Source organism: Natrix helvetica, assembly GCF_964273705.1.
Source record: "Natrix helvetica genome assembly, chromosome: 1".
NCBI lineage: Eukaryota > Metazoa > Chordata > Lepidosauria > Squamata > Natricidae > Natrix > Natrix helvetica.
In genome coordinates this window covers 196,569,841-196,593,811 of record NC_138548.1, presented here as the reverse complement: position 1 = coordinate 196,593,811, position 23,971 = coordinate 196,569,841, and the positions used below count along the sequence as shown (strand labels likewise).

Here is a 23,971-nt window from a genome sequence, read left to right as displayed (position 1 = left end):
TTGCCTCCTCCTAAAAATAATCATCTCTTGATCCCACCTCTGGACAATTTTCATTTGCAAAACGTGGTTGCTTGGCACCTTCGGAGGGTCTTGGATAAAATGGATTATCTTGACACTCTTCAGTCAGGAGAAACAGCACTGGCTGCACTTGTTGATGACCTCTGGCAAGAGCGGGATGTCCTCATTCTTCTTGACCTCTAAATGGTCTTGGACACCATCGAGATTATCCTTTTGGGACAGATGCAGGGCATGGGGTTGGGTGACACAGTCTCGCACTGGTTTGGCTTTCTTCTTCAAGGCCAGTCCCAGTCAGTTTGATAGGAAGAGATCCAGCCCACGGCTGCTTTGTGGGATGCAACAGGGCTTGGTAGTTTCTCCACTCCTTTTTAACATACAAAAAAAGCCACTGGGTGAGGGCAACCACTACCATGGGTTGAAGTGTCATCAGTACATGGAACCCTGGTGACCAAAGTGATGCTATTGCTGCCCTCTCACGGTACCTGGAGGCTGTGGGGGTCTTGATGGGGACTAAACCCTGGTGAGACTGAATGGCTTTGGGTGCATGGAGCTTCAACATCTAGGACTTTGACATCTTTAGTTATGGGTGGGGTCACACTCCATCAAATAGACCCAGTGCACGATTTGGGAGTTCTCCTGGACTTGGCAATTGTAGCTAGGACAGCCTCTGCCTGCACATCTCTGTGTTGTGCCAAAGTTGCAACCTTTCCTAGATCAGGAATCCTCCACTCAAGTCATTCAAGCTCTGGTCAGCTCATGCCTAGACTATTGCAATATGCTCTATATGGGGCTACCCTTGAAGAGTATTCAGAAGCTACAACTGGTGCAGAATTCTGCGGTGTGGGAATTTTTGTGGCTCTTAGGGTACCCACATTATACCCCTTTACATGAACTGCATCAGCTGCTGGCTGGTTTCTGGTTACAATTCAAGTTGGTTATCACCTTTAAAGCCCAGGGCACAGGTCCAGGGTATCTGAGGATCCATCTCACTCCAATGGGTTTGACCCACCCCACTTATGCTGGCAAAAGGGACATGCTGAAGACCTCGTCAGTTAAGAAATTTCTGCTGGCAAGGTCCAGGGGAAGAGGCTTTTCTGCTGCAGCTGCTGCCATTTGGAACTCATACAACCAGAGGTGAGATCTGCACCCACCCTACTGACCTTCCAAAAGGACCTGAAGACCTGACTCTGCCAGTTGGCAGAGGGCCCCAACAGGGGTGATCCATTCTGGAGATGGCTATCGGATTAAGAGAAGATTTGACCTCTACCCATTCACACTTCCCTCCTCCCCATCTTTTAACTGTAATTTTTATTGTTGTTATATATTGTTTTATCATTTTAATGTTTACTGGTTTTTAATGTTTGTAAGCCGCCTGGAGTTGCATCTAGATGAGATGGGCAGCACACAAATCTAATAAATAAATAATTTCACAACAAGGTCAGCACAAGTAATTGCACTGAGGCTTGGGAAACTACTCCAGAAACACAAGTTAAGTATCTTGCCAGCACATTTTACTTGAAATAGGTGAAGAATCGTTTTTACTCATTTCCTCATTCCACAAACTTCAATTTAGAACATTGTTCTTTTGTGGGCGATGGAAAATTAGTCCAGATGAATTCTCCACTGGAAAGTAATTCTATTAGGAGATTCTCAGGGCTATCAAGATGCTTCACTTGTTCAACTCCAGTGCTGTTCAGTGGGATGTCTCAAAAGAACAGGATGCGCTTCTGGTGTCAATCCCTTCAAGCATCAGTAATACTTCCACCATTATCCCAGCTTGAAACATGACAATTCAGTACAGACCCTCGGCTGGAAGTATACTTAGATCTCTGCATCCAAAGTGTAGACCTGTATCAGTTCCAAGACTATCTGGTCCATAACAGGTTTGGAAAGATCTTCACTGAACACCTAAAAGGTAAATGAAATTTAAAAGTTTTAGCAAAGCAGGAAAAAAACATCCTGGCAGGATGAAGTAGGCAAAATACTCTTCCAGAATATAAAGTACCCTGTAGCCAATTGGGATGTATATTTTTTGCATACTTTCCCTCACCAAGAGAGGTTTGAAGAATGCAAACGTTCAACCTGACCATAGTTGGCAAAAGGACGTAAGATATGGGTGTAAATACATCACATAAAACAGGGGTGTCCAAACTTGGCAACTTTAAGACTTGTGGACTTCAACTCCCAGAATTCCCCAGCCAGCAGAGCTGGCTAGGGAATTCTGGGAATTGAAGTCCACAAGTCTTAAAGTTGCCAAGTTTGGACAGCCCTGACATAAAATGATGCTTCTCTCAATTAATACTCATTCCGTTAACAACTCCAATCCTATTTCCAACTTCCCTGCTGAGCATCACAGCACTGGCTTTTATTCTTATCCTGCAAAGAAGCTCCAATGCCTGCAATAGAAGATGGCTCTACAAAGCTAAAGCATATATGCAAATACATTTTGTTTGCTTTTCTAATATTATGATTCCCAGAATTTCTCGATGTTTTACCATTTAACCTTCATCTTCATCTCTATCTGTGAGATTCCAGAGTTTTGATAGGGGCAAACCTAAGTCTAAGCAAGGATACAGCCTAATTGTCTCAATTAAAGCAGACCTGTGATTGATTCTCTCATCTTTTTGCAAACAAATGGATTAGGACCACTGAACTGGGTGAAGATTAGCTTTCCTGCCCAATGTTATTTATGTAGCTGAAATTGCTCTGCATATGATATAGATGTTATTTGCTCCGCAGAGTACATGTATGTTTTAATTCAGTTCAAAGGAACCATGGCTGTATTGGTCACTTACCTCAACTCATTTCACAACTCGAAAATTTATTATTCAGTTAACAGCATGCTCAACTGTGAGCATGTGAGCTATTACACGCGTGCCCCCCCACCTGCGCATGCGTGAGTGACCCCACCTGCGCATGTGTGAGCGACTATCCCACTGCAAATGCACGAGCGACCCCATGTGGGGGGTGGGATTTTCACCCTCCTCAGGTTCCAGAGGCTTTCCTGAGGCCTGGGGAGGGTGAAAACGGCCTCCTCAGCCCTCCGGAGGCTTCCGGGGAAGCCATTTTCACCCTCCCCAGGCTTCCGGAAAGCCTCTGGAGCCTGAGGGTGAAAAACAGGTCCAATGGGCCGACCAGAAGTTCGGAAACAAACTTCCAGTTTGCCCGTTGGGTCTGTTTTTCGCCCTTAGGCTCCAGAGGCTTTCCTGAAGCCTGGGGAGGGCAAAAACAGACTCCCCCAGCCCTCCAGAAGGCCAAAAGTCAGCTGGTCAGTGCGCACATGCACGCCAGAGCTGAGGCCTGCCAAGGGCTGCCGTGCTGGCAAATATGGTTCCGTGTGCCACAGGTTCACAATCATGGCTAGGTTATGTCTTATTGAATTGTCGGTGTTTACTTCTATAATTTATAATTCACATACTTCAACAACCCTGGTTGGCTGACATAAGGTTAAAACTTCCATATTTCAAAACATTATGAGAAATGACAACATCACCTTCAGCCAACATCGCCTGCCTCAAATGCTCAACAGAAAAACCAGATTTTCACAGTTTTCCTGAAATATCTAGAACTGGGGAAAGACCACCAAGAAACCCCAGTTCCATCTAAGGACCTGTCTCCTCCGCCTCCCAAGGAGCAGGGACAAGAGCATCCCCTGCAAACTGATCAAATAGGACAGACAGATTCTATCTGCGATTGGAGCCCAAGCCACAGAGTGGCTTTATAGGTGAAGTCGAGCTTCTTGAAAGTCCTCAAAATCATACCGGCAACCATTGAAGTCCCTACAATGCAGATTTAACTCTGCTATAGAAGCTCTCACTTGCCAACATGTGGGCTTCCACAATCTGTACCAACTGCAATTTCCAGGTAGTCTGTAAAGACAGCTCCAAATAGAGAACAGTTCCAGTAATCCAATGTTGACATAATGAGGGCATGAATAACAGATGCTAAGCTTTCACTTTAAAAAGGGGATAGGCACCTTAACTGGCAAAACATTCAGAGCTGGGCAAAGGCTCTTCCTAACCTTCTAGGAGAAACCATGAATCCAGGAGAACTCCCAAGTTGAGCCTACCTCTTCAGAGGGAATGCAACACTATCCAAAGGCAGTGAATGATTATGTGTCTTAAGACAGAATAACAATTCTGTCTTACTAGGATTCATGCCCAAAGCCCTCATTAACTTCACATTTCAAAGAACGACAAGACTTGTAACAAAGCTATCTACCACAAATACTGACAAAATCCTCAGGTATGAGATGGAAACAGAGCAGATAAATACAATTTCCAGGGCAGATCATTTTAATCAATCTTCCACCCTTGCTGAGGTCCCTAAAGGAAATGAACTACAAAAGGAGCATGACAAAGTACTAATTACATCATTGCCGTTGAAGCCATGAATTCCCATGTTATTCCAGATCCCATCCTCAGAGCATGGAAATTGAGTTATCCTGCATAAGAATCCGTTCAACGCTAGCCCCACAATGAGATCTAGAAGCTCGGTAAGATTGTTGGACAGCAGGGTGTCTAGGAAGGCAGCAGAATCCCTAGCTTGTTACTGGAGCAGAATTACAGAAAACACAATCAACCCACGTGCAGTGGGGTATCTAGGAACAGCTAACCCTAATCCTAACTCCTGAAACATTTGGAACCCTGGATAATTCTTGAATGGGTCTAGTCTCCATTCTCAGCTAACCATGTCACGATTATACACATTAAGTGCAACCTAGGGTTTGTTCATGGGGATGCGGTGGCTCAGTGGCTAAGACGCTGAGCTTGTTGATCAGAAAGGTCGGCAGTTTGACTCCCTAATGCCATGTAACAGAGCGAGCTCCTGTTACTTGTCCCAGCTTTTGACAACCTAGCAGTTTGAAAGCATGTAAAAATGCAAGTACTGTGTTTCCCCGAAAATACAACAGGGTCTTATATTTTTTTAACCCACGAAATATGGCCTTGGGCTTATTAAAGGGGAGGGCTTATTGTTTTTCGGTTGCCGGGCAGCTGCCCTCTTGCGAGCGGGCTCTCAGAGCGGCATCCATCCTCCGTTGCGGCTTCCAAAGCATGAAGGCAGGATACCGCTCTGGGAGTACGCTCTATGGTTGTACGCTACCATAGAGCGTACTCCCAGAGCAGCATCCGTCCTCCGTGCTTTGAAAGCCGCAAAAAAAAAAAAAAGCGGTAGGCGGCGCCAGCAGGGGAGATGCCCTGGCTCTGCAGGTACTGTAGTTAGCCAAGGGCATCATGACCCTGCGAGTCACACGAGCGGGGAGCGGAAAAGCCGCTCGCGCAACCCCCCTCTCCAGCCATGCAGAGCCCCATTCACTCACCTAGGGGCATTCCGAAGCCATGGGAGGCGGAGGGCAGCGAACAGGCGCTCGCCTTGCTTGGTGCCTTCTGGGCACCGCTAGGTCGGTCAGCGGCGCTGTGCCCGGCTGGAAAGGGGGGTTGCCAGGTGGTTGCCAGGGAGCATGGTCACTGTCACGATGTTAAAAAGTTTGCTAGGCCTGAACTGCCTAAACTGACATTCAAGAGTTAAACTAAGAAAGCTTTATTGCGCAGGTCATAAAACAAAAAGTTCTTATCTGAAAGTGATTTATTACGCATGCGTTTACACATTCCAGAACTAAAATTCCTTTCTTCTTTGTTTGGCTGCCAGCTTAGCAGACGTAGCTTTCATTATCAAAATGTAACCATTAGTTATTTTCTGTTTCATTTACTTTTATTATTTTATTATTAAAGTTTGTTTATTAATTAGAATACTTTTGAAGACTTTTATTTTTCTCAATATCTCAAAAGATATGCGGAAGGGAATCAGCCACGGTCCATTGATCTCAGATACCCAGGGCATTTTTCCCCTGACAGTCACCTCATGGCTGCTGTGTTGCTGCTGCGACAGCGCAACACAGCCATTCGAACCCGAGGCTGTGCCCGGCTCTTCGGGAGCCCAGTCGCAAGAGAGCAGCTACCCGGCAACCCCTCTTTAGCTGGGCACAGCGCCGCTGACCGACCTAGCGGTACCCCGAAAACACCAAGCAATGCAAGTGCCTTTGCCCCCCACCTCGTCCCCGCGGCTTGGTGCCTTCAGGATACCGCTAGGTTGGCGAGCGGTGCTCTGCCTGGCCGGAGGGGGGGGTTGTCCAGGGGGCTTATTTTCAGGGGGGGCTAATATTTTTGCCCACCCGAAATATGTGGCAAGGCTTTAGTTTCAGGACAGGTCGTATTTCCCTATGGTGGGAAGGTAACTGTTCAGTGTGCCTTTGGCATTTACTCATGCTGGCCACATGACCACGGAGACGTCTTCGGACAGTGCTGGCTCTCCGTCTTAGAAACGGAGATGAGCCCCTTAGAGTCTGGAACGACTAGCACATCTGTACAAGGGGAACCTTTACCTTTAGGGTTTGTTTAAGGAAATTTGTTTAAAACCACCTACCGCTCAACAGGACATATGAACACAGCCAGAATGCATAGACCAGAATTGAGGATTTTGTATCTTTCTCTGTCTGTGTGCTTTTCCTAAACCTGAATAATGCTGGTTTGGGTTGACAGATACCAGGCAGCATCATAGGTTTTGTTTTTTTTAACTAAGGGATCGGATTTAAAAAATATGTAAGATAAGGATTGTATGTAGTTTAACATTTGCTTTGTTTTTGGTATGTTATTGAATACTGCTTCAAAAATTTTTCCTAATATGGAAAGGCTGATTGCATAGGCTGATTAAAGAAACAGCTGGGAGATCAGTGGGAGGTTTTCCACTTCTGGTGCAGGTCAGGTGATAGCAGTGACTTAATATCTAAGAAACTGCACTACCCACATTTCAGTGTAAAGTGCAGAGGCTGTGAAGCAAGGATGCTAAATAAATAAGCAAGCAACCGTATAAACAAAACCCCACGCAGACCAGCTCTAAAACCTGAGCCAATTAGAGCTGAAGGACACAGAACGCCTTTGAGCTGTTCACTTCCCACCCTGCCTCCCTTACCTGCCACCACGGCCGCTCTGCTTCAGCATCAGCAGGTACTTCCACTCCGTAACACTGCAGAGCAAGGTAGAGGACTGTCACAGCAATATGCTGTGGAGGGTGCTGAAGGCACAGGGGTCCATGGTAACTGTCCCGCAACAGAGCCCAAGCTGCCGCCGCCACTGGGGTCCGCTCCCAGCTATGCCGATTCATCCAGTGCTTCAGGGACAGTAAATAATGGAGAAGGTACTGCATAAAGAAAAGGACATCTTTCAGGAGTAACTGAAAACATGGGGGTGGAGAAGGAAAAAAACCTGGTATCAACTTTTCCTGTCCTAAAGGCAGAGAAGTAAAGATTTAACCCCTCCCCCCCCCATGTACTTCATGCACCCCATTTCTATCTTATGTCCCTACTATGTAGCCTAGACCTTATGGGGGTGCTGGAAGGAGACACGGAAGCAGAGCACACGTAGCATGAGCAGCTCACACTGGACAACGCTGTCTCTCAGCTCCCAGAAATGTGTGTCCAGCTCCAGGGGGTCACTCCGAGGATGCAAGTACCTGAGAGGAGTAGAGAAAAACGCTGAAAAGTTTCTGTTTGCAAGTAAGTTGACTTGAGCCTTCGTCTGAGCTCCCAAGTTAATGGTGACCCTACAATCTTCTATGGCTTTCTGATAGGTTGGCTCATTTATGAAGGACATTTTTAACAGGAATAAATTTTATTTGATAGAGCAGATGTATTTATTTTTGAAAATTCATCATGGATCCCAAGTTATTGCTATAATATATAATTACAGGTAGTCCTTGACTTACGATTTACGACCTCCCCCACACCACCTTACAGTTCAATATATGACATTATTTAGCTAATTCATAAAAGCAACCTAGCAACCCTTTGAAGTTACAACAGACCAGAAAAAGAGGAGTTACGGTTGGGTCCCCTCCACAGTAACATAACCCCAACCTTAGACACTCAGCAATATGGCCACATTTAGGGCCATTTGCAGCATTCTACGGTTACATGCCCATGTTCCACTATTGTTTTGCCAAAAACCAGCACATACATCCAGTAAATCGACATTTATGACTGCTGCATTCATTTAACAACTGCCACAAAAAAATGTTGTAAAATTGAGTTGGTGAAGTGGCCCAACCCATTTTACAACCATTACAACATATGACTGCAGTGGGCAGACTCCATTAAGGTTGTATGTTGAGGACTACTTGTATTAGAAAGTAGAAATAAATTGCCATAAAGCCAGGAAAATATTTTCCTTCCGGTCAGCTTTGCTAATCACTAGGGAAGAAACATCCCCTCCCACACCATCTTACAATTCAACATATAACAACCTTCAGCTAATTCATAAAAGGCTTGGAAGCTATTTACAAACATAATCATTTGGTTCAGATTCCACTTCATCTCCAGGAGGAACATATAGTATACATAGCAATCCTCTCCTCATACTTTATCCTTCTGAGAACAGTTAGGTAAAACAATGGACTCAAAGCTCCCCAATGTTATTATGACTGAGGTTTGAAGCTGGCCCTGCAACGTAGAACTTTTGCCCAATTCTGCTTTCTTCATCTAGAATAAAGGTAAGAAAATGTAACTGGGAGGAGGGGTTGGGCAGATAAAAAGCTAAGCTTCGGGTTCTTCATAGAATTTCAAGTTTTTTTCCAGAACTATTATCATTTTGAAGTTCAGTTAGACCAGGGGTGTCCAAACTTGGGAACTTTAAGACTTGTGGACTTCAACTCCCAGAATTCCCCAGCCAGCATGGGTGGCTAGGGAATTCTGGGTGGGGAATTCTGGGAGTTGAAGTTGAATGGCTGGCTGGGGAATTCTGGGAGTTGAAGTCCACAAGTCTTAAAGTTCCCAAGTTTGGACACCCCTGAGTTAGACCTATGCATCCATCTTACTTCATGAAGATAATCTTGGCTGTCCAAGCTCATCTTTTTTTTTAATAGAAGTCTGAGCTCTCTGCAGGTTTAGGAGATTCTGCCAAATCCCACTAAGTTCTATATTAAAACTTAGGTTTACCTAATGACTATAATGTGCACTGGTATATCCTACAGCTTGAAACAGCTTACGGAATTCACATCACAAGATGTAGAAAAGACATTTGGCTTACATGATATTTACAGTTTAGATCTCCTGGGCTCAGAGGCAATGAATAACAATTGTTCAGGACAACTCAAAGCAGAAAAGTGTAATTTTCCTGTTCTATTTATGGACTTTCTGAGAAAACCTGACCAAAATAAGAATGGATGAGGTCTTTTCCTAATCCACAAGGTCTTTTGGGATTTCTGAATCTTACAAAGAAGTCTTGTGTATTAAGATGACTTAGCAGAGTTGGAACTAAAGAATCAGATAAGGGATAACGTGCATTATAATTTAAAGCTAGTGGACCTATGATCTAACCCAATCTTCTTCAATTCGCTATTCTTCCAAGTATGTGGGGGATGCTATAGCCAGAATTCCTAACTAGTATGACCAAATACTGGAAATTCCAAATTTTGAAAATCGCCAGGTCCACCTGGCTACCCATTCCTTGATTCAATGACTATTTTTACTGTAGTAGAGGTTCTCTTTGCAATGGGAAATGCCAAGCTGTAGGAAGCTGGTTTTGCTGAATCTAAGCAGCTACTTCTCATACATCCAGCCTGCCCTTCGTAACTACATATCCTGATCCCAATGCTTATTACCTGTGGCTCACATTGATGATGTCTCTTATCCGCAAATGCTGTTCTTCTACCTTCCCAGCCAGATACAGTGCAGCCATAGCTACCAAGTAAGGATCATATGGCTCCAGAGGCACCTCCATAAAAAATCGGTGATAAATGGTGCACGCTGTTGCAATAGGGACAGAGCGCAGGTTTAACTTCACACCTGTTAGCAGAAAAGATTAACAGATTAACAGAGTTGGAAGGGACCTTGTAGGTCATCTAGTCCAACCCGCCACCCAAGCAGGAGACCCAACACTATTTTTGACAGATGGCAGTCCAGTCTCTTCTTGAAAGCTTCCAGTGATGAAGCTCCCACAACTTCTGAAGGCAAAGCTGTTCCAATGGTTCCGTTTCCATCCATTATTCCATGTCTGACCTTCAAGTGCTTTGGAAAATAGCTTGACCCCCCTCCTCTCTGTGGCAGCCCCTCAAATATTGGAACACTGCTATCATGTCTCCCCTGTTCCTTCTCTTCACTCGATTAGCCATGCCCAGTTCCAGAAACCGTTCTTCGTATGTTTTAGCCTCTATTCCCTAATCATCTTGGTTGCCCTTCTCTGCACTCTTTCTAGAGTCTCAACATGTTTTTTATAGTGTGGTGACTAAAACTGGATGCAGTATTCTAGATGTGGTCTTACTAAGGCTTTATAGAGTGGTATTAGTACTTTATCTTGACAGTATCCCTCTATAAATGCAACTTAGAATTGCATTGGCTTTTTTGGCTGCTGCAGCACACTGTTGGCTCATATTTAACTGGTTGTCCATTAAGACTCCAAGATCCCTCTCACAGTTATTGCTATTAAGCCTGGTTTCACCCAGTCTATATGCATACTTTTGGTTTTCTTACAGCCTTACAGGAGATTCAGCAAGGAATTTCATGAAAAAATAAGGAAGAATGAATCGAGACACAACTTCTTGACTCAGAGATGACCTGACTACAAGCAGAGAATGTAAGGTAAAGCCCAGTGGTGAAATTCATTTTTTTTACTACCGGTTCTATGGGCATGGCATGGTGGATGTGGCAGGGGAAGGATACTACAAAATCTCCATTCCCTCCCCACTCCTGGGGGAAGGATATTGCAAAATCTCCATTGCCACCCCACTCTGGGGCCAGCCAGAGTGATATTTGCCAGTTCTCCGAACTATTCAAAATTTCTGCTACCCTTTCTCCAGAACCTGTCAGAACCTGCTGAATTTCATCCCTGGTAAAGCCCACCAGGAAGTTCATTTACACAAAATTAATGAAAGTTGAAATTAATAGAAACTGACAAGATCTGTCTACTTGGAGAACTTTCATTGTAAAGCTGTTTAGGAATGCGAGACTTGAGGCCTAGTAGAATATGAAACAACACTTCCAAACAACACAGCTAAGATTCTAGGAAAATGGGAGTTGTAATGGTTCAAAATCCAAGTATTTTTATCCAGTTCCTCCATCAAAAATAAACCAGTTCCCACTTTCTAGAATTCTCATAAATAAATGCAAACACACTGGAAATGTCTGCATGTGTCTACTCAAGTATCAGACATGACTAAAACTAAATAAGAAATAGAGTAAGTCATATCTATTTCACATTACTTCATGAAGGCCACCAATCTAACATCTTGCACTGTCTTTGACTTTAGGCCTATCCAGTAAGTCCCTCTAACTCCAAGTGCCTCACAGATTGGCACTTTCTCCCAATACAGCAAATCCTTTTTCATAGGAATTGGACATTACTAACCAAGGAAGGGAGATATTTTAATCAGCAGTAGCAACTCTTAGCTCACCTGCTTCCATGATGAACCTGCAGACTTTGAAGTGAATTCTGACATTTGCAGATAGTTGGCTGGTTTCATGCAGCCTAGTGGGATTCATGGATGTTGGTTAGTCTCAGAGGATCTGCATAAGCAAGAGAAACAGACAGTCAATTTAGGAAACTCTCTTTACAAAACACATATTATTCTCTCTACAAACAAAACTCTCCTCACAAGTTGCTATTAACCATATTCTACTTCGTTTCACTTTTTAACTGAAACTCAAACGCCAGCTACCCATGTTTTCTACTCCAGGGTGAAGATAATCTAGGAAGAGTTACATTTTCTCAATAAATTGAAGGACACTTGTGGAAGAAAGATAATAGCTTTCCATCTTCTTATAGAACCAACTAGAAATATGGGGTAGGAGCACTATAGAACTCCTAGGAGGAAGGACTGTAGCACTAGCATTCGCAACCCTATTGAGCCTGTGGAATATTAAAACTTACATACTTCCTCTGAACACTGGCTAATATTCTTCTGAATCTACATTTAAGGGAAAGGGTGAATAGTACAGCAATATGTTTTACACAGAGATCTTTGGCAGAAGTGGACCAAAGATTGCGGAGCTTTAGTCTGGGGATTGCAGACAATGGCTGAATTGATGCAGTCTGATGTTATAATATAATTAATTGAATCATTTATTTAAAGGCTACTGCAACTGTGCCATTAGTTCTGCACACAAAAATAGCAGTGTTAATTTTTAAGGGGATAGGTCCTCAACAGTAACATTTTGAAAAAGACGAAGGAGGAAAGAGACACAGAAAGATCATTTAATAACCGTTTGATGGGTAGAAACGGTAAATACATCAAATGAGCTCTATAATACTATAGGCATTATACACCATAAATGAGTACAATAACTTCCTCTTCTAACAGGTTTTGTGTGTGTGTGTGTGTGTGTGTGTGTGTGTATCTATCTATCTGTTATCTATCATCTTATAAAATCAAAGATAACTGTGTTTTCATTATTTACAAAATCCTGAGAATGAATCATGGGGGGGGGGGGGAGCAGATCATGCCTAGTTATAACAGACCCTATGGAAGTGTTCTTCAATCTGGGGTCCTCCACCTGCCATTGAAATGAGCTACCATGATTCTTAGACAAAATGAGCATAGTCAGTTTGGCCAGGACACATCAGCGTCGCCATTCCCAACATCTGCACCTAAGGGGTGCCCTCAACCTCTTGGGCACCAAAGACCGGAGGGGGCGTGGTTTTGCGTGCTGCCTCCATCCCACGGATGGGGGCTTCGCTCGTTTGCGCCGACCGTTTGCTGGGGATCCTTATCCTAGGGTGACCCCCCCATCCCTATCTTTCCAGACCTGGAGGCTGTATTCAGGACCGGCCAGAAGTCGAAACTTTCGCGCCGTCATGAATTTGGTTCCCCCTGCAGGAGATGGTTGCATTGGATCTCACCTACTACGCTCGGCCACTAGGCTGGCGGACGATTGGCGCCCCGGGCACGAGCAGGGAAGAGAGCACGAGAGGCGCCGCCGAGCCCCTTCCTGCTCAGTCTCTGTCCCGGTGGTCTCCTGGCGACTCGTACCCGGTTCACAGCCACTCCCGGACCACCCTCGGGCATGTCTCCCCCGGCTTTTGCTCTCTACCCTTTAACTCGGCTTGAGAGAACCAGAGCGGGGAGTCCTTCTCGGTAGTCGCGTTGGGCTTCGTCCTCCGGTTTCGACCGTCACCCCCGAAACACCCGGGACGAGGCGCAAAGAGGAGACTCCCACCCCGCCGCCGAGACGCAGAAGCAGCGGCGGCCGAGCGCCCACGTGCGTCGTCACGTGGGAGAGGCCTGCGAGGGCGCGCGCTCCAACCAGCGCTGCCCCTTTGCGTGGAGGATGGCGTTCGGCGGGCCACTCTCGCGCGTGCGCAGTGCTTCGCGGAATAATCGATCAATGGAAGAGAACGTTCTTGGCCTTTTGTTTTCCGGTTTTGTTTCGTTTCGTTTCTTTTGCATCGTACGCAATGGGAATGGTATTGTGAATAGCCTTGTAAAAACATTTCGTTACAAATAGCACTATTGTATGAACCCCCCCAAAAAATTCCTTGGCTGTGTTTAAAACTATTGCGTATACAGAGCGTTACTGTTAGATCTGGGCAACGAGAGACAGACTGCGGACACGAAGTGACTTAACAGCTCTTTATTAGTAGTAGTAGTGATCCAGCTTGCTCTGTGGTCGGAGGGTTCCCCTTTTATAGGGATCGGATACGCCCCTCGACCAATCAGAACGATACCTGTTTCCCGCTGTAGCAGCGGACCAGAGGGGAGACTTGCCACGATATATGCTAATATCTAACACCCCTCCCCTCCTAGACGGAACGTTGCGGTAGGTAACATAGTCTTTTAGGTATGTGGGGGGTTGCCTTACTCGGGAGGAACGTCGTGGTTCTGGTTGGTCAGAAATGGTTTCCGGATCGGATGCTTTTCCTGTTCCACGTTCGGGAGGTTTCGTGCCCTCGTTGCTAGGGCGTTCTGGAGTCTCCTCGGTTTCGTTGCCTGGGGTTTACTCTGCTTCGTGCGTGTTTCCTTGTTCCAAGTTGGTTCGCAGGTGTCGTAGTTTTCTATGATTGAGCTCTCGCGTGGCTGACTTTCTGTAGGCAGGAAAATCTCGTCTTCGTTTCGAAGGTCTGAGTGTGCTAGGCGACCCCGAAGTTGATCGTTGTCCCTTTTCCAGTTCCGCCCATCTTCCAGTTCCAGCAGATACGATCGTGGACCCGTGATGCCAATGACCTTTTGCCGGCATCCACAATGTTCCCCCTGCATAGTTGTGGGCGTATACTGAATCCCCTATGCTAAAAGACCGAATTTTGCTTGTGGAGTCTGGGGGAGCTGTGGCAGAGTAATTTGGGTGAAGACGGTCCAGGTGAAACCGTAGACGGCGGCCCATGAGTAGTTCAGCGGGGCTCCTACCCGTCGTTGCGCTTGGGGTGATATGCTGAATTAAAAGGTAATGATCAATGCGTGTTTGCCAATCACCTGGACCCATCCTAGCGAGGGCCTCTTTTGCGAATCGTACCATTCTCTCCGCCTGTCCATTTGATGCCGGATGGAATGGCGCGACAAGGGCGTGCCGAATTCCCTGACCTGCTAAATATGTCTCAAATTGCATGGCCGTGAACTGGGGCCCGTTATCGGAGACCAGGAGGTCGGGCAGGCCATGGGTGGCGAAAAGTCGCAGTAGAACCTTAATGACTGCCTCTGCCGTGGTTGAAGTCATTAGGACTGCATCTAGCCATTTTGAGTATGCATCCACAACTATAAGGAAAGTCTGACCTTGGAATGGCCCTGCGAAGTCGATGTGTATTCGCGACCAGGGTGCTTTAGGTTTCTCCCATTCTGTGGCGGGCGCTTCCGGGGGTGCTGGTCTCGATTCCTGGCATGGGTCGCAAGTGGCCACCCACTCCTCTATTTCTTTGTCCATGTTTGGCCACCAAACGTAACTTCTTGCTAACGCCTTCATTCTAACAATCCCCGGATGACCCACATGTAAAGCATCTAATACATTCCTACGTAAAACATACGGAATAACAACTCGATCCCCCCACAATAAACAACCTTGCAACACTGAGAGTTTGTCCCGTTTTGACCAAAACACTTTGAATTCCGGGCCCACGTTTCCCTTCGGCCACCCCCTCCAAACCCAAGTTTGAACTTGCTTTATTAAATTGTCTTTAGAGGAGAACCTTGCAACGTCGTATGAAGAAACCGGTCCAGAGTCCAAACAGTCAATGAGCAATACCGGTACTTCTGGAGTGGGGTCTGGCAGAATGTCAGGTAATGGGCAACGGCTGAGTGCGTCTGCGTGTCCGAGAGTGGCGCCCGGTCGATGAATCAATTTGTATGAGTACGCAGCCAGGAAAACAGTCCACCTGGTCATACGTGGAGAAAGGGAGACCGGAGTGGGGTGGTTTCCCGCCAAAAGTCCCAACAACGGTTTGTGATCTGTAATTAGTTCAAAATCGCGGCCGTAGAGGTATTCGTGGAAACGTTTTACTCCAGCTACAGCAGCCAGCGCTTCCCTGTCCATTTGGCTGTAATTCCTTTCGGCCGATGAAAGAGTTCTGGAGTAGAAGGCGATGGGCGCTTCTTTTCCGTCGGGCATCCTGTGGCTGAGGACTGCTCCAACTCCGAAGGGTGATGCGTCGCAGGTCAATACCAGCGGTAGGGTCTGGCTGTATTGGACAAGCAGTGAGTCAGTGGTGAGCAGGCGCTTTACCCCGGCGAAAGCTGCAGCTTCGGATCGTCCCCATTTCCATGGTGCGTTCCTCTGGAGCAGACGGTGTAGTGGCTCAGCAACGGTCGCCTTCTGCCTCAGAAAAACGCTGTAGAAGTTAAGTAGTCTGAGGAAAGCCTGCAACTCGGTCTGGTTTCGTGGTGTGGGGGCGTCCTGGATCGCCTTAATTTTCTTTGAAGTGGGGTGTATTCCCTGACCATCGATTCTATATCCCAGGAATTCTACGCTAGGCACGTTAATTTGGCATTTTTCCTTTTTGAGGCGGAGACCCTTTTCTCTGATTCTGGCCAAAACAGTTCTGACTCTTTTATTTAATTGCTCCTGGTTTGCAGCGGACACCAAGATGTCGTCAAAATAGGGGACGACTCCTGGTATCCCTTGCAAAAGTCGTTCCATGACGCTCTGGAACAATCCTGGGGCAATACTCACACCGAATTGTAGCCGGTTGCATTTGAATGCTCCTCTATGCGTCACTATAGTTTGGGCCTCCGCTGTGGCGCTATCAACTGGCAGTTGCTGGTAAGCTTGTGCCATGTCTAACTTAGCAAATACCTTTCCTGGCCCCAACGAGTGCAATAAGTGCTGTACTACAGGTACAGGATATGCGCTCTGTTGTAGCGCGACATTAATTGTGCATTTATAGTCCGCGCAGATGCGGACTGATCCGTCTGGTTTGACTGGGGTCACGATGGGTGTTTCCCAGCGCGCGTGATCCACCGGCTCAAGGATTCCTTGCTCCACTAACTTATCTATTTCCTTATCTATTTTTGGGCGGAGTGCAAAAGGCACTCGTCTCGGTTTAAGTCGGATTGGCGCCACTTTGGGGTCTAAATTGAATGATATCGGTTTACCCACATACTTACCAAGACCGGGTTTGAACACATCCTCGAACTCCTTAAAAATCTGTTCAGCGCTGCTGTTTCTCACGGCGTTGATTCCGGTGACTTCTAACCCCAGGGCTTCAAACCAATCAAGCCCCAGAAAGTTCTGTAATGGCGCACTGGCGATGGTCACGGGCAGCTGGGCTTCGATGTCCTTGAAACGGATTTGGAATGTGCCTTGGCCCACGATGGGGACTTGGTTCCCCTGGTAGTCTCGTAGCAGGACGTCTGGAGCGCGTAGTTGGCTCTTTCTGAGGCTAGGGATAGCCTGTTTCATGGATGCCCATGAAATAATCGTCAGGGTCGATCCTGTGTCAACTTCTAGCTCGCAAGGTGAGCCCTCCAAGAGGACTGTGACTCTCAGCCTTTTTGGCCGCTTAGGGCGGACCTGATGTATTGTGGTGAGATACGTTCGCAACTCCTCTCTCTGGGTCAACTCTATCTCATCGTCTACATCCTGAAAATACTCTCGTTGAGCGTCTTGATAGAACGCTCTTTCAGCTCTTTGTGAGTAATCTCTCTGGGGATACGCTCGCTCAGCTCTTTGGAAATTTTCTCTCTGGGTAAACACTTGTGGATTTCTCTCTGGGCGCCCTTTTTGATTTCGCCAAGCCCCTGGGTTGGGCTTCTGTTGGCGGTACATGGGTGGCTGCCGTGAGGCAGGGACTCCGCTCCGGCACACTCGTGCGATGTGCCCAAGTTTGTTGCAGTGCGAACAAACAATGTTCCTGAACCTACAAGTAGACCTGGGGTGATTCCCTCCGCAACTTGCGCAGGGCGGCAAACGGAATCCGGGTCTCCCCCCAGGCCTCAAGTGACTGCTCTGCATCATGTGACTGTCCTCGAACTCGGGATTCTCGTAGTCGGGGCTTGTGTCCTCGTAGTGTACTCTGGTTTGTCTTGGTGCTGGCTGGTTTACGTTGGCCCCTCGTTGTATGGTCACCGATGATTTCTCCGCTGACTCTGACGCTCTTGCTTCGTTTAGCGCTATCTGTAGGGTTAAATTCGGGTTTGCCAACAGCTTCTTTTGTAGTGAAATGTCTCTTAACCCACAGATGAGCTGCGCTAAGATGTGCTCGTCCAGATCCCTGAACTCGCAGTGAGTTGCTGCTTTTCGTAGGGCTGCAACATATTGATTTATGGATTCTCCCGCCTTCTGGTTCCTCGTGTTGAATTCCTTGCGGCAGACATGGCGGGAAGGTTTTGGCGCATAATGAGTTTGCAGGGCCTGTTGCAACGTTGTCCACGATACTGCCTGTATTGGAGTAGGCGCGGTGAGGTCTCTGGCCGTATTGAAGACTTCCTTTCCGCAGTAGCCGAGGAAGATGTTTTTCTTCCTCGCGTCGGTGATCCCCGTGTATTCGTTCGCTTCGAGGAAACACTCGAAACGAATCATGAAGGCTTCCCATTCGTCGGTTGCTGGGTCGAAAGGAGCGGGGGGAGCATGCATCGCCATCTTCTCTGTTTGAATTTGCCGCGCTGCGGTGATCTGAGATGGCTGCCGGAATTTCTGCCGAATTCCTGGGCTGGATCAAATCCGGAGATTCTGGAGGTAGCGTTCTTCATCCTATCTGCCTCTCGATCCCATCCTCGTCGCCAATGTTAGATCTGGGCAACGAGAGACAGACTGCGGACACGAAGTGACTTAACAGCTCTTTATTAGTAGTAGTAGTGATCCAGCTTGCTCTGTGGTCGGAGGGTTCCTCTTTTATAGGGATCGGGTACGCCCCTCGACCAATCAGAACGATACCTGTTTCCCGCTGTAGCAGCGGACCAGAGGGGAGACTTGCCACGATATATGCTAATATCTAACAGTTACAACTCAACCCCCCCACCATAACTTTAACCTTAGACTGTTTACTGTCGACCTCACCTCATTCCTAAGAGGTCCGTAAAGGGGGCGTGCATAAGCGCACCAGCGTGCCTAACATCCCTGTCCAATTATCCCCATTTATTCGAACCCATTTCCTGTGTTCATGTCCATGTTTATACTTATACCTGTTATCTCGTACATGTTTGACAAACTAAATAAAAATAAATAAATTTAACTGGGATGTTGGGGAAATCCTGCCAACTATGCTTAACCAGTCATCTTTGTTTAAACCAATGCGAATACAGCCTAAATGTGAATACGGCCTAGTGCATTTTTCTTTGATAGCTTTTGTTAGTGAATAAGGTGCACTATGCCAGTTTTTGCTGCAAAAAAAGTAAAATGGTCACTCATTTGACTCTCGAGTTCAGCAGAGGCTGTTTTTCACCAACGTGCAAGGGTGAAATACTGAATTCCACAGGAAGATCATTTTATTTACTTTGTTTATTTCATCAAGCATGAATTAGATAACAGATATAAGTATAAACATGATTATGAATACATAAAATGAATACGAATACAAGGGAACATTTGGACAGGGACAATAGGCACACAGGTGCGCTTATGCACGCCCCTTACAGACCTCTTAGGAATGGGGTGAGGTCGACAGTAGACCGTCTAAGGTTAAAGTTTTGGGGGTTTAGGGAAGAAACCATAGTGTCAGGTAGTGCGTTTTGCAGCCAGGCATTGACAACTCATAACTGAAGTGGTATTTCCTGCAATCAAGTTTGGAGCGGCTTACCATATCGTGTACTGGTGTGTTGTGGTTGAAATAATCATCCCTGGCAAGCAATTCAGTAATGCTAGAAATAGCAGAAAAACATTAATTTTGATGATCCTTAACTTTAAAAGTATTAAAGTGTTAGATTGGGTAATGGATAGGCACACGCAGGCTTAACGGTAACAACAGCTCTTTATTAACAACAAGTGAGAACAATCCAGCAAAGGTTGAGTCTGACAGCAGCCCTTTTATAGGGAGCTGTCAGACTCTTCGACCAATAGGATTAAACCTTGGTGGAAAGCACTGCAGTTAGTACAAGTAACTAACAGAGAATATTCCATAAATTGGGCACCAGGGCAGAAAAGCCCCACCTCCTTAATCTTGCCAAGAGTAGTTCCTTGACAAGACCCACAGCATGTCTCTCTTGCAGGATCTGATGGGATGGGTGGTAATTTTTTTATTTCTCTTTTATTGTTAACTCACTTGAGTGCCCTATGGATGGATGGACAGATAGACAGAATATACACTGTTCATTTTCTGCAACAAAATGTCGATCACATCCAAATAAAATAAAGGGAATCAACCAAAGGGCTATATCTGAATTGATAGTCCTGCATGTGTTGTTTCATCCTCTTCATATTGGGTGTGATATAATCCTGTAAACCAGACACAAAGTTTTTAGGCTAACCTCCTAAACATGCTATCTTTTCTGATTTCAGATCATTTATAGAGGGGGGCATTTTTTGTGAGCACTCATTGATGAAGTAGTTTACTACCTCGGGGAAAGATACAGGAAAGTTTCTGAACATATACAGCTAGTGGCAAACCAAAACATTATACATATGACAGAAGTGTTGGAATAAATATCCAGGTCCAGTTCCAAGCTGGGATAAAGGCATGGAGACAAAATGGAGGCTGGAGGTTGATTGGAAAGAGAGTCCATTTATTGATAAAGCAGAACCACCAAGCACACGTGATTCTGGGTAGCTGACTGCATGGAGTTCAGAGTGTGTGGCTTTTATACCTTCTCTTGGGCTTTGCACTTGAACTTCCTATTCCTGTGCAAGAACATATTTTCTATTGGCTGTTGTCAGACTCCCCTGGTGCCATGTACAAATCCTAGGAGTTTGTCTGAGCTACATTGGGTTGAGGTTTGGGCTGATGCCATGAAGGGCTTGTTGGGCAATTCCTATTGTGGCTAGGGGCTAATCCTACCTTTGTTCAGAGCTTGCTGCTGGGAATTTGCTTATGAATACAGCTAGCTATCTCTTTATCTGTGAAGTGCTGATATCTACTGAGGGCTATTAAGAAAGGTGGGGGCTGCTTTCCAAGAACATGTTTCTCCATTTCTCATCCAGGGAAATATAACATTCTGTCTTTTTAATATTTCTCAAAATATTTCATTCTCCTAGGAGAGGGGTGGGTGCTAACTTTCTACAGAAGACAGTACTAAAAATATTTCTCCTTGGTTGCATTCCTGAAAGTATGTAATAAGATAACCTCCGCCCCCACCCCCAGCACCTTATGATCTTTCCTCTGGTATCCTGCAGGTGTTTGAGTCAATGAGTCAGCTTTCTGCTTATGCTTTTCTATCCACTTTGCCTCCTTCAACACACTGCCTTGGCATTTGCATGCAGCATCTCAGGAAGTAGAGATGGCAGCCAAGGTCTGTCTTGGCAAGCTATCAGTTTCATTCATATCAGATCAATGATAGAGTTGAAGGGAGAATAGATGGCAAGAAGATAGGTATGAGGAAGAAAGCTCGGTCATTTGTGCTATGCCGAGGGTGTCAAACTGGTGGCCCGTGGGCTGGATGCATCACATGCTGGCCACACCTATCCCAGTTCCACAAATGGGGGGAAATGTCACAAAATGTCACGTGACAGCAGCATGACACAGCAAGTTTGATACCCATGTGCTATGCTGAAGATCCTGCTGTAATAGCTTACGATGCAGATGATTGGCAAGTTCTCGTAAAAATGGCACTAACTATAAAAAAGACCAAACTAATGGCAATAGATAAGGCAACCAGTTGTAGAAATTGCAAAAAATAAGGTTTCTGCCTTTATATTCTACTATTAACTGTAAATGAAGCAGTAGTCAAGAAATATGCTGCAGATAAGCACTTGTTAGAACAACCTGGAAGACCCTGGAAAAGAGGTTCAGATGTTGAAATGTGTCTCCATCTACAAAGATCATGATCGTGCAGGCAATAGTGCTTTTGTGACACTTTATGGAAGTGAAAGTTGGACTTTGAAAAAGCTGGATAGCAAGGGTATTTACACTTTTGAACTTTAGTGTTGGAGAAGGCTCATGAGAATGTCATAGATAGCCAAGAAAACCATATAGTTGAAAAAATAAAACTGGAAATCTCACTCAGGGCAAAAATAACAAGATTCCAGTTATCATATTATGGACAAATTATACAATGACCCAGCTTCTTTGAGGAGTCCATAATGGTGGAAGGAAAGAGAATAAGAAGAGTTTCAACAATGAGGTGGATCAATGAGCAATGAAGGCCACTACTGAAAGGGCAAGTTTGAGGGCAGATCATCCTGAGAAAGTTTATCCATGTGACTGTTAAAAGCTGACAGCAACCTGATGACACGTAAACAATTCAACTGAATGGAAAAGAGGAGGCAATAGCCATGGCTTGATATCTAGAATTAATTCACTTTTTTCAAACTCACGGATGTGCTGGCAGCCCTGTTGCTGGATGCTAACTAGTAACAGCTCCTCTTCCATATCCTTTTTAGAGCCTTAAAGTCAGTGGTGGGATTTAGCCAGTTCACACCTATTCGGGAGAACCAGTTGTTAACTTTCTAAGCAGTTAGAAATCTTGTTGGAAGAAATCTTATTTCTTTTTTTCCCCACTTTACAGGGCTAATCCTGTAAGGAAGGCAGGAAGGAAATATTCTGCTGTTGTTTCTAGCCTAATCTTTATTGCCCTGCTTACAGAAACTGCCTCTATGGTTAACCCTTATTACATGGGCGAAGCGCCCATCAACGTGAGTGATGTTGAGTTGGCCATGCCCACCCAGTCACATGACCACTGAGCATCGCCTATGCAGCTGGTCATTAGGGCAGAGAACCGGTTGTTAAATTATTTGAATCCCACCACAGCTTAAAGTACCGTAAAAACCAACTAGCTTTCAGCCCAATTTTCAAAATTATCTCCCCAGATTTAACATCTCATTTCTACTCCCTTATGTACACATCTAAAGCTTTACTATGCTACCAGCTTACTACTTGTAGCAGTGTTATTGTTGTTTTTGAAAATTATAGCAAGAAAATGCTTGTAAAAGTATAACTGTCCTCAGATGAATATTTCCTTTCTGGTGGGATCCATGATTGTTGGGAAGTAAAACATGAAAGGTTGAGAAATACTGAATTGGAAAAGCACAGCTAAGTAAATAAGTACAGGTAATCCTCAATTTACAACAATTCACTTAATGACCATTCAAAGTTACAACGGCACTGAAAAAAGTGACTTATGACCATTTTTCACACTTATGACCCTATGATCACAGCATCCCTATAGTCATGTGATTTACATTCAGTTGCCTGACAACTGACTCGCATTTATGACAATTGTAGTGTCCTGGGGTCATGTGATACCCTTCTGACAGGTAAAGTCAATGGGGAAACCAGATTCACTTAATAAGTGTGTTACTAATTTAACGACTGCAATGATTCATTTAACAACAGTGGCAAAAAAAGTCATAAAATGAGGCAAAACTCACTTAACAAATTTCTCAGCAACACATAATATTGGGTTTAATCGTTGTTGTAAGTTGAGGACTACCTGTGCTGTAGAACATAAATTAAAAATAATTGTAAAAGACGTATCAAAATAATTCACTAGAGGGTGCTGTTTAAAATTCATTTACAAAATGAATGGTTTCATTTGCCAGTGCAATTTCAGCTTTTTCAATATAAACAAATTTTCTAGAAGGAAATCCATTGACTGAAAGCAGTTGGTTTTAACATCTAAGTGTAGGAAGCACCCATCTCTCTCCTAGGAAAATGAAATTATTCTAGGAAATATTAAAAAGGCAGAATATTTATATTTTCCCTAAAGGACGTGTTTTCTCAAGACAAACCGAGATCCTCAGCCGGAGTGCCTGAAAAAGCCCAAAAAACGGCCAAAGTGTATTTTTAGGCCGTTTGGGGGGCCAAAATCTGCCAGAAAACAGCCCCTAAAACAGGTTTTTTGGGCTGTTTTCTGGGTCATTTTTTGGCCCCAAAACACCCCCTCCTAAAACGACCAAAAAACAGGCGTGAGTGCACCGCCAGCTGGTCTTCAGGTTTCTGATGTGCACACACATGCACACATGTTCCGGTTTGGGCATTAAAAGGTTTTGGGTGCCAAAAAGGTTCACCATCACTGGCTTAAGGTGTTACGTGAACACAGTTTGTTAATGGTTTGGGTTAAGGATCAAGTGTTTGGGGGCTGATTCGGTCATTTTGAAAGTTAAGAACACATGATCATATTTTATTCTCATGTGTGCTGTGAGATTGCTCACACCTAAACAATTACAGGGTATTGATAAAGCAGAATACTGTGTATGTACTACTTTTCTGGGTTACTGTCCATATATCCAAACAAACCCTTATAGTTCACTTGCAGGAAGTTAGTACCCACCTCTCTCCTAGAAAAATGAAATATCCTAGGAAATATTGAAAAGGCAGAATATTATATTTCCCTGGATCAGAAATGGAGAAACATGTTTTTTAGGCAGGAAGCAGACTCACTCTTAATAGCTCCC

General features: G+C 45.1%; 1 protein-coding gene across 2 annotated transcripts; it reads right to left on the bottom strand.

The window, feature by feature from the left end:
• Nucleotides 1-1,512: 1,512 nt before the first annotated feature.
• On the bottom strand, nt 1,513-13,330 carry CCNQ (cyclin Q). Of its 2 annotated transcripts, none has more exons than XM_081953176.1 (6): nt 13,097-13,330; nt 11,461-11,572; nt 9,673-9,856; nt 7,395-7,527; nt 6,988-7,215; nt 1,513-1,926 (listed from the first exon to the last, which is right to left on the bottom strand). In XM_081953176.1, the coding sequence occupies exons 2-6, from the start codon at nt 11,546-11,548 to the stop codon at nt 1,840-1,842; spliced, it is 720 nt and encodes a 239-aa protein (XP_081809302.1). In that variant the 5' UTR covers nt 11,549-11,572; nt 13,097-13,330; the 3' UTR covers nt 1,513-1,839. The 2 variants fall into 2 exon arrangements, with proteins under 2 accessions (XP_081809302.1, XP_081809301.1); XM_081953175.1 differs by having other exon boundaries at nt 12,906-13,329.
• Between the last annotated feature and the right edge of the window lie 10,641 nt (nt 13,331-23,971).